The sequence below is a fragment of the Astyanax mexicanus genome, chromosome 1, assembly GCF_023375975.1.
Source record: "Astyanax mexicanus isolate ESR-SI-001 chromosome 1, AstMex3_surface, whole genome shotgun sequence".
In the NCBI taxonomy this organism is placed as follows: domain Eukaryota; kingdom Metazoa; phylum Chordata; class Actinopteri; order Characiformes; family Acestrorhamphidae; genus Astyanax; species Astyanax mexicanus.
Genome location: NC_064408.1, coordinates 91,810,992 through 91,824,523, shown reverse-complemented (window position 1 = coordinate 91,824,523; position 13,532 = coordinate 91,810,992). Strand labels below are relative to the sequence as shown.

The 13,532-nt window shown below is 36.2% G+C and overlaps 1 protein-coding gene across 2 annotated transcripts in view; it reads right to left on the bottom strand.

The window, feature by feature from the left end:
* Positions 1–13,532, bottom strand: part of sema5a (sema domain, seven thrombospondin repeats (type 1 and type 1-like), transmembrane domain (TM) and short cytoplasmic domain, (semaphorin) 5A) — a 281,050-nt gene that overhangs the window by 133,481 nt on the left and 134,037 nt on the right. For both annotated transcript variants that reach the window (XM_049485501.1, XM_049485492.1), the window contains exons 5-6: positions 7,388–7,450; positions 357–455 (exon numbers count right to left, since the gene is read on the bottom strand). In XM_049485501.1, coding sequence (XP_049341458.1) covers positions 357–455; positions 7,388–7,450 — 162 coding nt within the window. The remainder of the gene's footprint in view (positions 1–356; positions 456–7,387; positions 7,451–13,532) is intronic.

The window sequence follows — 13,532 nt, the reverse complement described above, 5'->3', positions numbered from 1 at the left end:
ATCAAATAATTATAATGAGCTAACTTAAAGGAATTGTTTTAATCTAACTTGTTTACTTAATTTGTTGTGTTACCAATTAAAGTTGGTCCAACAAATCTCTTTTTTCAGTGTAATCTTTCTATACATATTTTACACAAACACGCATAAGGACGTTGCTCAAAATAAAAAGCACAGATTAACTTCTAACGCATCAATCAGGTTTTAGCTGAAAATTGTAACAGAATGATGTTAAGTGGTGCTCAGAGACAGCAAGCAAAAGTAAGCATTTCTGGCTGTTTACCAACAAACAACATGAATATTATTCCAGTCCCAAACTGGAAGTCAAAATCTGGATTCATCCAATGTATTTTGCTCACCGTGCGATTGGTGCAGATAGGGGTGAAGGCGTTTGTGCCGCAGGTGAAAAGCCTATCTCCATTCACCAGCAGGACACGAATATAATTCTGGCACTCTTCCTGTAGAAACAAAAAGCAGGAATGATCAGTGGGAAAAAAAACTGAACATGAGAACAATCAGCAACTACCATATCTCCACTGTCACACTGACACAAACCTTGTACAGTACCAGTCAAAAGTTTGGACACACCTTGTTATTCATATTTTTTTTTTTCATTATTATTATTAGTTTCTTTAATGTATTTTCTACATTGTAGATTAATATTAAATACATCAACTTAAGGGACACATAAGGAACTATGCTATAAACAAAAACATGTTTGTCCTTCACAATCCCCTGACATAAACCTGTTCAACTGAGATGGTGATTTGAGGTGATTTGTGATGAGCTGGAGCTTCACAGAAGCAAAGGAAAATCAGCAACTATTGTTCAGCACCTCCAGAAACTCCTTCAAGATGCTGAGAAAACTATTGCAGCTGTCTCTCTCTCTCATGAAGACACTGAGATTAAAATCACAAGAGTGTGCAGATCTGTCCCCAAAGATAAATGTGGATAAACTTAGAAGAATCTAAAATATATAACATATTCTGGTTTATTCAACACTTTTTCTTTACAGAATAATTCTTCATTTGTCCATGTATAGCTTTATTACAAGTCAATATAAAATTTGCAATGCAAAAATTCATAAAAAAGAAAGAAAACACATAGAATGAGAAGACTTTTGACTGGTACTGAATCTCTAAAATGGCAACTTTACAGGATCAGAGAAATCTTTCATAACTTTGAATGGAAGTCACCAAAAACAAAATGCTATTTTGGAGCATTTTCTATTGGGCAACTTACTATGAGTTGTTGACTCAGTATAAAAAACAATCAGATTCACAATTAGTCAATATACGAAAACCAGCAAAATTGGAGGTTTAAAGAGGTTCACTTTGCAGAAACAGTGGTATGATATAATGTACACTTTACATAATTGTACCCTTAAAGGTATAATTTGGTCTTTTCAGGGTCAGACATGTTTCTTTAAAGCAAAAAGTATTTTCTAACAGCAGGAAGAACAGATGTGTTCCATTTAACCAGCCAAAAGCGATATTCAGTATTCTGTATCACTGTACTATTAAACTATACACATTTTAATTATACATTTTTTCATTTGAAAGCCAGACAATTTTGAATCATCAAGTTCTTGACACATATTCAGTTGATGATAATCTTTAAAATCTTTATAATTTTGGAATGGCTGAAAGATTGATGCCACAAAAGAAGTACTTTTTTTCCATAAAACATTATTTCTAAATACTGTAGGGGATGTGTAAGTGTGAGGAACCCTTTAAAGGTCTAAAGAATCTTGAAAAGTGAAGGACCTGAATCAATTTGAAGGTTGGTCACACTCACAAGTGTTTTATTTCTACAAAACACTTAAATCACCTTATTTAAAAGAGTGTAGGAGTGTATCAGTGTATCAGGCACACATTACTGTTACTGGAGGACAGCAGTGACCTGAAGGTTTGATCCCCTGAGCCAAAAGGAATTGCCTAAAGTGCCCTTAAGCAAGGTACCTACCCCAACTGCTCCCCACACACACTGCAACCAGGGCTGACCACTACTCTGCACACATGTGCTTAATGTTTCCCTAGTGTATGTGTTCACTTTATGGAGTTTAACACTGAGGTCAAACTGCTGTTTGTGAGCAACTTAAACAGCAATTAAGTGGTAATTCCTACATCCACTGCTAGGATGAGAGTGGATCCACCACTTAAATATATCCAGATAAGAACATCTTTATGGTCAGAAACTGACCACAGTAAAAAAGCTCTGTGTAAACAATGGTTAACAAACAGTGGATGGGTTTCTGATAAAGTGGATAAGGAGTGCACACATTTTGCTGCTAGTCTGCCTGATGTATCTGTAAACAGTCCACCACTCAAACAATACACTGCACTGCAAAAAACTAAATCCTAACAAGTAAAATTATATCATTTCAAGGTGAAGAATCATATTTTTTTTTTAAGAAATTTGATTTTACTTAGCAATAATGATCTTAATCTGTCTCACTTAGAATTTGCACCTTAGTTTCAGTAATTTAAGCAAAGATTAAATAAAAAAAAATACATCAAGTGATTCTGAAGTGATTCTGTGTCCTAATTTAAGCTTTGTAAGTCTTACTTCACTTATTTTCAGATTTTGAGATATATTTTAAGAAATGTAGCTATGAAAAATTAGCTTACACCATTGGTGTACATTGCATATACTGTTTTATATTTTGTCTATTTATTTTTTTGCAAATAGATTTTTGCAGTGTATACAGATGAAAACTGTTCATTCATTATTTCTTCCAAAAGCAAGAGTAAGGAATCAGGCAGGACTGTAATATTTTAGATAGTTGCTGTGAGAATATGATGAAATTTTGATGGTGTTTAGTGCCATTTTAATGCCATTAAAAAAAAAAAAAGAAAAAAAGAAAAAAAAAAAAAAAATATATATATATATATATATATATATATATATATATATATATATATATATATATATATGTTTGTACTATGCATTGTAAGTGTTTGATTATTTTAATAATAATTATCTTAACATGTTTTAGAATCTTCTTAGAATTTTTCTTCTTGTTTTAAGTAATTTGAACTGAAAATAAGCACAAAAAGTCACCAGTTCAAGTCATTCTGATCCTTGTGCCCAAATTTAAGCCAAATAATCAGGGATTATTGCTTGATTTAGATCTTGCTTAACTCATTTTGAGATTTTAAGCTTATTTTAAGAAATCCTACTACTAAAAAAATAGCTTACCCCATTTTTAGATGTTTTTGCTTACTTTGGGTAATTGCTGTGAGGATTTGATGGCATTTAGTGACAAGAACATTAGTGAAAATCTTCTCAATTCCATTCCCAGTGATGGATATTGCTGAGCAAGATTTGGGTTGCAGTCTGTAATCTTACACTAATAACATGCACCTATACTGTATACGTACAAATATATAAGTGTTTCTGATAAAATGGCCACCAGTGCATGTGCTAGTCTTTACCCTCCTGGTGTTGGGGCATCACTAGTGATAGGGGGAGTCCTAATGAGTGGGTTGGGTAATTGGTCGTGTAAATTGGAAAAAAAAATCAGATAAAAATTAGAAATAAAATTATTAAACAAAAAAATAGCCACCAGTGAGCACTGAGAAAAGGACCTGCCACCTGGTTTTCACTAAGAGTATGTGTATATACTTTTTCACGGTGTGTGCTCAAATCGAACTGTCAGAATAACTCAACTCCAAACTTCAGAATACGGAATGCAAAGCCCTGCATTTACAATGCGATAGCGTTTAAAATATATCTCCTGCTATTATAGCACCTGAAGGTCCCTGGCTGCTGTAGCACCTCTATCTTTCACAGAGCCTATAGAGAGTTTAGGAGGCAGTAAATCTGGCCTGTCTGCGGCACTCGAAACCCCGCGGCCCTCTCTTTCTCCGGATGTTGATTTAGTGCTTTACTGCGGTGGAGCCAGAGGGGTCTGCTTTATCCGCTCATCAGAACGCCTGTTAACTCATAAAGCCATTCATTCTTCTGCGCTCAGCAGCCTCAGAAAGACATTTTTCTTTTCACTTCTGCTAATGTAATTTGGCCTGGAGGCAGCGCTGCGCTCCGTGTGTAAATGTGTAAATAAACGCAGATTTAATGTCCCTGACACGTCACCCACTGACACGTTTATTTAAAAAAAAAAAAGGGGGGGGGGGGGGGGAAGCTGACAGATTGCTACAGTTTGTGAAGTAATATAGTGGATGTGCACTGTGTGCATTACAAACAAATGGAGCTGATTGAACCACATGAGCTCAATCAGACCTTCTTCTCCCCTGAGAAAGCCTGACTCCCAATGTAAAGGAGACAATTTCACATTTCACAAAGTTCACAATGTAGAATCTGCAAAAAACTGATCGTATTCACAATATACGCAGTTACGGCTCGTTTACAACTGATTTACCCTTATAAGTCTAGTCATTATTGTTGCATACAACTAATCAAATCAAATGAAAAAAAAAAAAAAATATATATATATATATATATATATATATATATATATATATATATATATATATATATATATATATATAAGTGCAAAATGTATATACAGTCCAATCGAGAGTACATCTCACATGAAAGAAATAATCAAGTTAAGCTTTCTTCTTAAGATCCTTTCACACCATTTCAGAGTTTTTTCCGGATATAAAAAGCACACGTCAAGGTACAGAATTAACACACATATAATGATATGAATAAATTTCACACAAACACCAAAACTGATGAACTAAGAAACTGAGTTAATTTTGACTCATGCACACTTGTGTGAAGTAGAGAAATTAAAATAAGTTTGTCAGAAAAACGAGAAGTCAGAAAATGACCAGAGAAACAAAAAAAGTTAAATGATTATGAGAGCTATGGAACATAGAAAAAAATATCAGACAAAGTTTCCACTATGTTAAAATGTGAAAATTGTGTCCTCCAGCCATGGTGAAGACCTAGTTGTGAAATATAAAGAATTTTCTCCTGTTTCTGTGATTTATATATATATATATATATATATATGTTATATATTTTTTATATATTTTTTTCACTTAGACTGTTCTCCTTATTTTATTTTGGAGCTCTTTTCTTTATCTTTATCTTTATTCTTTATTTCAGCAGTCTGTCAATACAGAAGGAGAGACCTCCTGCTTTTCTCATCTGTGTCCAAACCCCCCACTGTTAAGCGCTGATGTTGATCTCCTCTGTTGAACATCAGCACAGGGGGTTGTTTAGGAGAGGGGTTTCAGAAACCAGTGAAAATATTGAGATCTGATTTGATTCTCTTCCAACAAAAGAAATAAGAAATCCATTATTCTTTTGAGGTGTTATTAGTCTTTGCGAAGTATTGCCAACCTCACTAATTCTTTACACAAGTTCTATAACCACTTTTTCCGTCTCTGTTACTGTACTTTGATTTACTTTTTTTTTTTGCTTTGTTTTGCCCCTTTGGTTTGGTTTGCTAGTTTGAGTTTTGCTCTTAGGTTTTAAATTTTGCTTTATATTTGGGTTTTGGTTTAAATTCTTTTAGATTTCTTCTCACCTTTGGTATCATCCATTGGTCATAATAAATAGGCTTTATACTAGCAAACCCTTACCAATAATGTATTGTGTTACATCAGTGAAATCTTATCTTATTGTTGTTAGAGGTACATGCAGCTACTTTACATCTAATAAAATAACTCAAAAAACAGATTTGCCACAATTTCACCATCATTAACATTCCATATAAAATTTATAAGAGGTGTAGATTCACTGGTAGGTAAAGTTTAGAAACCCTGCCTGAACCCTACCCGACCCGACACAAACTTAGGCCAATTTCCCACCACTTTCCTCAGGCCAGGTTGGATCGGGCTCAAGAAAATGAACTGTGACGTATGCATCTTTTTTTTATGATATTTTAATTTAATATAAAGCTAATGTTATATGGCGTGATAATCACAATATAGCAAAGCAACAAATCAAACTGTGGTTAAAAAAAAAAAAATGCACAAGTTGCAATTTTATAATCATGCAGCTCCGGGCGCTCATGTGAGCTCCTCCACTTGTGCGCATTTGACCTGCAGTGCTGTGTGTAGCTGTTCTTTATAAACATTGTTCTAAAATAATAGGTCTATACTTCTTCAGTGTTGCAATGTCAATTCTTATTATTATTCTGAACAGATTTCGCTCATTCAAACAGCGCAATTTTTTTTTCAAAAGCTTAGTTTTAACGCTTTACTTGCTAAAAAATATATATATCGGGTTTAAATAGGGCTCAGGCTCATAATGAAAGTCAGGTCGGATTTTTTTGGGCCCAATACAAGCTCTACTATTAGTAGGTTTGGATGTTAATTGAACATCTATGTTTGGGTTGCAGTCATGGTGACTTCTGGTTTCTGTTCCCAACATTTGAGTCAGTTTGTTCCCCTAAATGAACCACGATTTCAAACCAAACCTTACTCTGCATGACTGTTTACAACCCAAACCCACTGTTTTGAACTGTGTAGAAAGTCTGAAAATCAGTGGATTTCCCCTTTAAGAGAAAGTGCTAATCTTAGCTGCTGAGGAGCGCAGCTGATCTGGATGAAAAACAATTGCAAACAGCTCTATAAAAACCACCCCTCTGGAGAAGGTGACTTAGCTTGTAATTCAGAATGACAATCATATGCTGGTCAGAGCGTAAACCCTGCTCATTACAGAGCTCTGAAATAAAGCAGCTGGACCTTCCAGAAAAGCCACAGTCCAGGGACCAAAATACACAGGAGGCCCAGGGTTCAGTGGGGGGTCACACTCTGAAGGAAGGTCCACAGACATAGCTTAGCCAGGCTAACGTAGCTTAGCATGGCCTCGGCATGAGTGAGGGCTCCTCTCTGCTCTCGGTGTGAGCTGCAGTCAGACAGGGGCTTTAGAGCAGATACAGTCTAACCCCGTGTCTGTGTTAGAGGGATTTGTTCAGACTCAGTCAGCCTTCAAACACTCAGGACCGCCCACACGCTGCTACAGCTGCAAACTAGACAGCCGGGGGTCTGAAGCCTCAAACAGGTATATAGTGGTATGAAAAAGACTTGGCACACCTAAGAATTTACATGATTTTCTTTTATGAAGCACAGGTTGTTCGGATCAGCAATTGCAGTTATTAAATAAATCCTATAGAAGACCAACACAGTGATATTTGAGAAGTAAAAAAAAATAATAAAATTGCACACTTTCTGTAAATCCTATAAACTCTCTTTCATTTCTAAAATATCACTGTGTTCATCCGCTATATCATATAATTAACTGAAATTGCTGATCTAAACAACCAGTGATTAAGTAAAAAATAATGAAAATTATCAGGGATGGCCAATTTTTTTCTTAGCACTGTATCAAAAAAGAAAAAAATGGTGGGCAGTACAAATGCAATTAAAACTAATATTTATAAGATACAATAAAATAAAAAAAAACTTACCTCTGATTTTCCTCTGCTGAAGCAGGCCCCCTTGGTGAACTCGTCACAGTGCCATTCTGCTTCCTGTAGAGACAAACACGGAAACATTAAAAGAGGTAGCTGTGGGCTGAAGGTTAGAAAAGTGGTCTCGGGACCAGTAGGTCACCAGTTTGATCCCCTAGACCACAAGGAAGTGGAGGCTGAGGAAGTGCAGAAACACTTGACCCTGCAATTGCTCCCCAGGTGCTGAAGTGGCTGCCCACCATTCAGAATGTGTGTGTGTGTAATGTAATTACTCACTAGTGTGTGTGTGTGTGTGTTCACTACCACAGATGGCTGAAATGCAGAGGTTAAACTTCATTGTAATTCTGTGCTAAAGCTGTATTGAGGTGAGATGCTTTATGTGAAGCAGTGGAGGTGGCAGCAGTGTGAAATATTCTGTTATTTGGTTCGGTCTCCAGAAACAGGCTGGAGAATCTTTCATCAGCCTGAAGCATGAATGGAGAAAGAGTGCAAATATCCCACAGTGCCTCAGCCACTGCAGTCCAGGCTCCCTTATAAAGGTGCCAAAAAGTGGTCTGACTTCACACTCTCACGTACAGAAGTTTTATATGACTTATTTTTTCTAAACTTTTAAAATTGAATTCACTCTTTCCCATAAAAAAATGGGTTCTTTAGAGCAGTGCCAGAGAAGGATGGATGATATGGTAAAATTACTGTGGCAATATTTTAATATTACAAAATGCATCAAATTATATGTTCCATATGTTACAGCCTGTTGCATAACTCTGCACCTTATCCTTATTAGCACGTTTCATGGCACCGTATCAGTACTGCACTGTTCTGTCTGTTAATTTGTCTCGCCTTTTGTATTTATTTTATTTATTGTAGTGTTATAGTTCTATATGTCACATTCTTTACACGTTTGTACTTTATGTTTGTCTATTGTATAGTTGTTTCATGTTGTATCATTGTCTCGGAGGAACGTTATTTCATTACACAATAAAAGCCTCTTGACTTGACTTAAAATGATCAAAAATTCTATTAAAAGACACTGATTTAGATTTTTAATCAAAATATACTAGACCTTATCCATTTAACAAGTCACACTCTTTGTGATATAATGCACAGGCAGGCAATATTCTTTGACACTGACAATATTCATAATATGCTCAGCAATGTACATTGTGTATCACAAAAATAAATAAAACAAATATGAAAATTCAATAACATTTTGGGTAACAGCACCACAGTAATAAAGACTGGTAAATAGTTAATTAATGTCTCAATTAATTACTGTTTGACACTAGCTAATACATTATTAAACATAACTAAATTATGATGCTATAAATGCTGTTAATTAATAATGAATAGAAATCTTAGTTACAAGTTTTGCAATTATTAATATTATCATTAAAGTAATTTCAATTAATAATTAACTGATGGATTATGTTGCAAGTACTATTAATTAATGTACTCTTATTGTGAAGTGTTACCAAATATTGTCATTTTGCCCAGCTCCAATGTGAAGAGTGAAGAACTTAGAGTATAATGATTATAAACATATCAACAATTAAAAATGTTAACACTACACCTATTCTTAAAGGTTTAGTCCATTTGTATTTTAGAGTGTTACATTTTAGTGAATCTTCAAACACAGGGCTGAAATTTCCTCTGAAGGCCTATTTAAAGCTTAGACACCGGGAAGAGAAAACTGGGATTAAACCCCAGCAGGGAAACACCAATTTGTCTAAGTGTAAAACTCTCAGTTCAGAATATGAATACAGAGAGCAGTTCCCCAGTAAATGTCAAGCTCTCAGTCTGACATACTTGTGATACAGTGGAGCTTAAGTCATGAATGAGCATGTTAATGCGCAGATTAATGGGACAGTATAGAGATAATCCTGCAAGAATTCTGTAAAGGTTTCAAAAATAGAGATGTCATGGTACCGCATTTTCTTCTCTGATACTTTCTAATACAGATCTTAAAACCTTGAAACCTCAGCTGAACAATTCAGATTCCCATCTATTCCCTTTACCAAGCATAACAACCTATAATCAAACCATTCACAACCATCTATAGCCTATATTCCCTTTCCTATCCACACACACACACACACACACACACACACACTCATATATACCCATTTGCCCATTCAAACCGGTAGTATTATTACTATCATACCCATCCACATTCCACATATTCATTCATACCCATCTACTAGTGCATCTCAAAAAAATTGAATATAATTGAAAAGTTACTTTATTTTAGTAATTCAGGTAAAAATGTGAAACTCATATTATATAGAGTTATTACAAACTGAATGATCTATTTTAAGCATTTATTTATTTTATTGTTGATGAACTATAACCATAGAAAGTAATCAGTGAAACTGGATAACGTATTGATCATGATAACATATTTTTCACACTCCACACTTAACCCTTGTGTGGTGTTCGGGTCTGTGGGACCCGTTTTCATTTTTCATCAAATGATACAAGAAAAATTATTTTTCTAACTCAAACTCATTGGCATTGGCTCATTTTTTGTGAAAAACATATATCAAAACACATTTTCGATAAACACACGCTGGACACGCCCCCCCCCCCCCCCCCCCCCCCCCCCCTCCCACACACACACATTTATATTACATACAGTATGTTTGGCCAAGGGCTAATAAACATTGCTCCATTTGTAAATTTGAAACTAAACAAATGTTCTACTCATATCTTGAGTTTAATTCATTTTCTTTTACATTTTATTAAAAAACTAATAAAAAAAAGAGTAGCACTTTTTGAAAGAAATGTAACATAAGAAAGGTAAAGGTCAAATATTAACCATGTAAGCTGTTTATATAGCTTGCAATTTAGGTGAAGCAAGCATGTGTAAAGCATTTTAATGTAAAATTGCTTAATTTTGCTGAATTAAATACAAGTAACAAAGTAAACGAGTAACAAAAATATGAACACCACACAAGGGTTAATACCATATTTATTCATACTCACAAACATTAACACCAATACCAATTTATAGCACCCATCCCTATACCCACATTTCCCCATCCATACCCATATTCACACTATCCATACCATCACTATCTACACCTACTGTATACCCATTCATACCATCACACACCCTTTCCAGTTACACATATATCTATATCTACCCATTGCCATCTATACCAACTGAACTCTGACTAGGTCAGGCTGAGGTTTCCCACCGCTTTTCTTGGACCCTGTCAGATCGGACTCAAGAAAATGGTCTGTAAAACAGGCTTATATTTTTAATGCTATTTTTTATTTTATATAAAACTATGGTGTGTTAAACACAATACAGCTAAGAAATAAATCACACTGTGTTCATAAAAAAGTTGCATGAGTTAGAATGTTATAAATATCGCTTCGCACTGACCTGTGGAGTGCGCACACATGAGTCCCTCCACTCATCCGCATTACATTATGAACTTCCATTCTTAATAAACAGTTTTCTAATGAACTTGTTGTGTATCGCTTGTTTTGTATTGCATTGCTTTTTAACATCATTCTGAACAGAATTTAATCATTTAAACTGAAATAACCTTCCTGAATATATTAGTCTCAGACACAGTCTAGACTTAAAACTTCCTTGTTAAGTTAGGCTAATTTGCTTATTAATGTTTTTTTCCCCTTTAGATAAGGCTGCAGATCCAGGGGTTCATGGACAGAGGAAATTGTGGTAAACTGAGATGCTGGTGCTGTTGGTCACTCACTGCACGCGGTCACTCAGGTTTGTGGACGGTGGAGTAGGTGGATGCTGCTGGTGTTTCAGGGAGCCTCCGTGTCTATGTTACCTTCTGGCTCTCTGCCTTTAGTTAGGCAGTTTTATTCAGATCTGCCAGAGTCATAAGATAATCACACTCTCATAGTGTTTTATATTCTCTGTTTTATATAAATCTAGTCAAAACTAACTCCATCTCTCTGTCTCTTCTACATGTGTCGAGATGCCCTGTTCCTGATGTTGCCCAGTTACATTAGCTATAGCTCACATTAATTCTCTGTACTGATGTTTTGTTTTGTAATTTGTTTGTTATTTGTTATTTATTAGCACTGATTGGGTCAAACCGAGGGGGATGGGTTCCTCTGACTCAGAGTCTTGGTTCCCTCCAAGGTTTCTTAATGTAAGGGAGTGTTTCCTTGCCACTGTTGTCACCACAATAATCGGCATCTCTGTGGTGCTGCTCATGAGAGGTGTGGACCTGTTTTTCTTTGTAAAGCTGCTTTATGATAACTTCTGTTGTAAAAAGCGCTATAAAAATAAAATTGAATTGAATTGAAAACTGAGAATTGTAGTTTAAAAGCTCAATATTAAGGCTCTACTCACTAAAACATGTGTTTAAATCAGGTTAAATTTTACTAACATTTAGCAACACAGTTCCACAAGCTCTCAGTGTGATTTAAAGTGACTGTTGCCATGACATCAACTTAACCCCCTCCATCCTCAAAACGCTCTTGCGGTGGTTCCCATTGTCTTGTTGGCAGATCAGCTCACTGCTTGTGGCTCCCCACCATGAAAGAATAGAGAGAGATCCTTCAAACTGATCCAGCAGCAACACCAGCAGTGATGGTATAGTTCCTTTGAAAAAGTAATCCGATTACTGATTACTCCTTTAAAAAGTAACTTAGTTACTTCATGGATTACTTGATTTTAAAAGTAACTAAGTTACTTTACAAGTTACTTTATTCGTTACTTTCAGCAGCTGCAGACACCACCTCCCGCCGCCTTAACATAAACATTATAACCAGTTTTGCCAATACTCCCTTTCTTGGAAATGCATTTTTAACATCAACAATGTATTTCCTAAAAAAATACGTTTTTTAATAAAAATAAAAGACCATTTCTCTTGAATTAACTTAACATAAATAATTTTTTATAAAAAATAAAATATGGTCTTTCTTGATTTTACTAAACATAAATACTTGTTTTTATAAAAATATATAATATAAAGAAAGTCTTTCTTGACCTGACATATTTAACACTGTAAAACTGAACATTGACCTTGTTGTTCTCTGCAGGGCAGCAAGGAGTGGTTTTATAAAACAGAACCGTGTATATGGTCTAGGCCAGGGATCACATATATGCAGACTGGTTCGGACCCAGACGTTGTCCAATACGGACCCATACCGGACCCAACTACTGACAAGGATTTAATTCTGACAGTGTTCATTTAAAGCACCGGAACTTTTCTTGTCTTTACGGTATACGCGCTCTGCGACACAGTAAACGTGCAGACCAATCACGTGGGGTGTAAAATCTTCAAACGCTCTCCTCTGCCAATCAGATCTGTGCAGACTGCTGCCCTGGGTAGTGAACTGGGACGTGGCCGTGAAAAAACGCCTTTATAAAGAGATAGGGAGCCCGAGAACTGGCGGAAACTAAAGACACGCCGAGCGCGAGCGAGAGAGAGAGACAGGAGAGAAATGTAAAGTTAAGAGTGAAACAGTGGAGTGCGGTGAGTAAACCAATGGTTGTACCTCATTAACAGAAGCGAGACGCGTGTGATTGGGGGAGAGCGGAGGGGGGATGGGGAAGGGAGCGCAGTGTGTGTGTGTGTGTGTGTGTGTGTGTGTGTGTGTGTGTGTGTGTGTGTGTGTGTGTGTGTCTGTGTGTGAGTGTGAGGTGGAGAGAGACAGAATAACGCACAGTGACTTGGATAAGTAACTTTAATCTGATTACTGGATTGGAAATAGTAACGCATTAGATTACTCGTTACTGAAAAAAGGGTCAGATTAGAGTAACGCGTTACTTACTGACATCACTGAACACCAGTGTAGTACAATATGAAGATCTGAGCAGCTCTTCTCAGGCTGTCTGTGAATTTTAACAGCACAAAATGGGTTAAAAGGGGTTAAGAGTGAATCTCAGAGTGTAACAGACTGAGGGCATTGTGCATGTTCCTCTACACTCTACACTGGAGAGCAGGGGTGAATAACACACACCGTGTTCTTCTGACAGACTGCCAGAACTAACTGCACTGTTTTACAGGTGCCTGCCCTTACAAACATGCCACACATCAGCAGAACGGCTCAGGATGAAGATACTATGGGCTGATGCTCGGAGGTGTCTGTGTGTAATTCAAGGGCAATGGTGGATTCAAACGACAGTGGGAGCACTGGATAGGAACTGTGG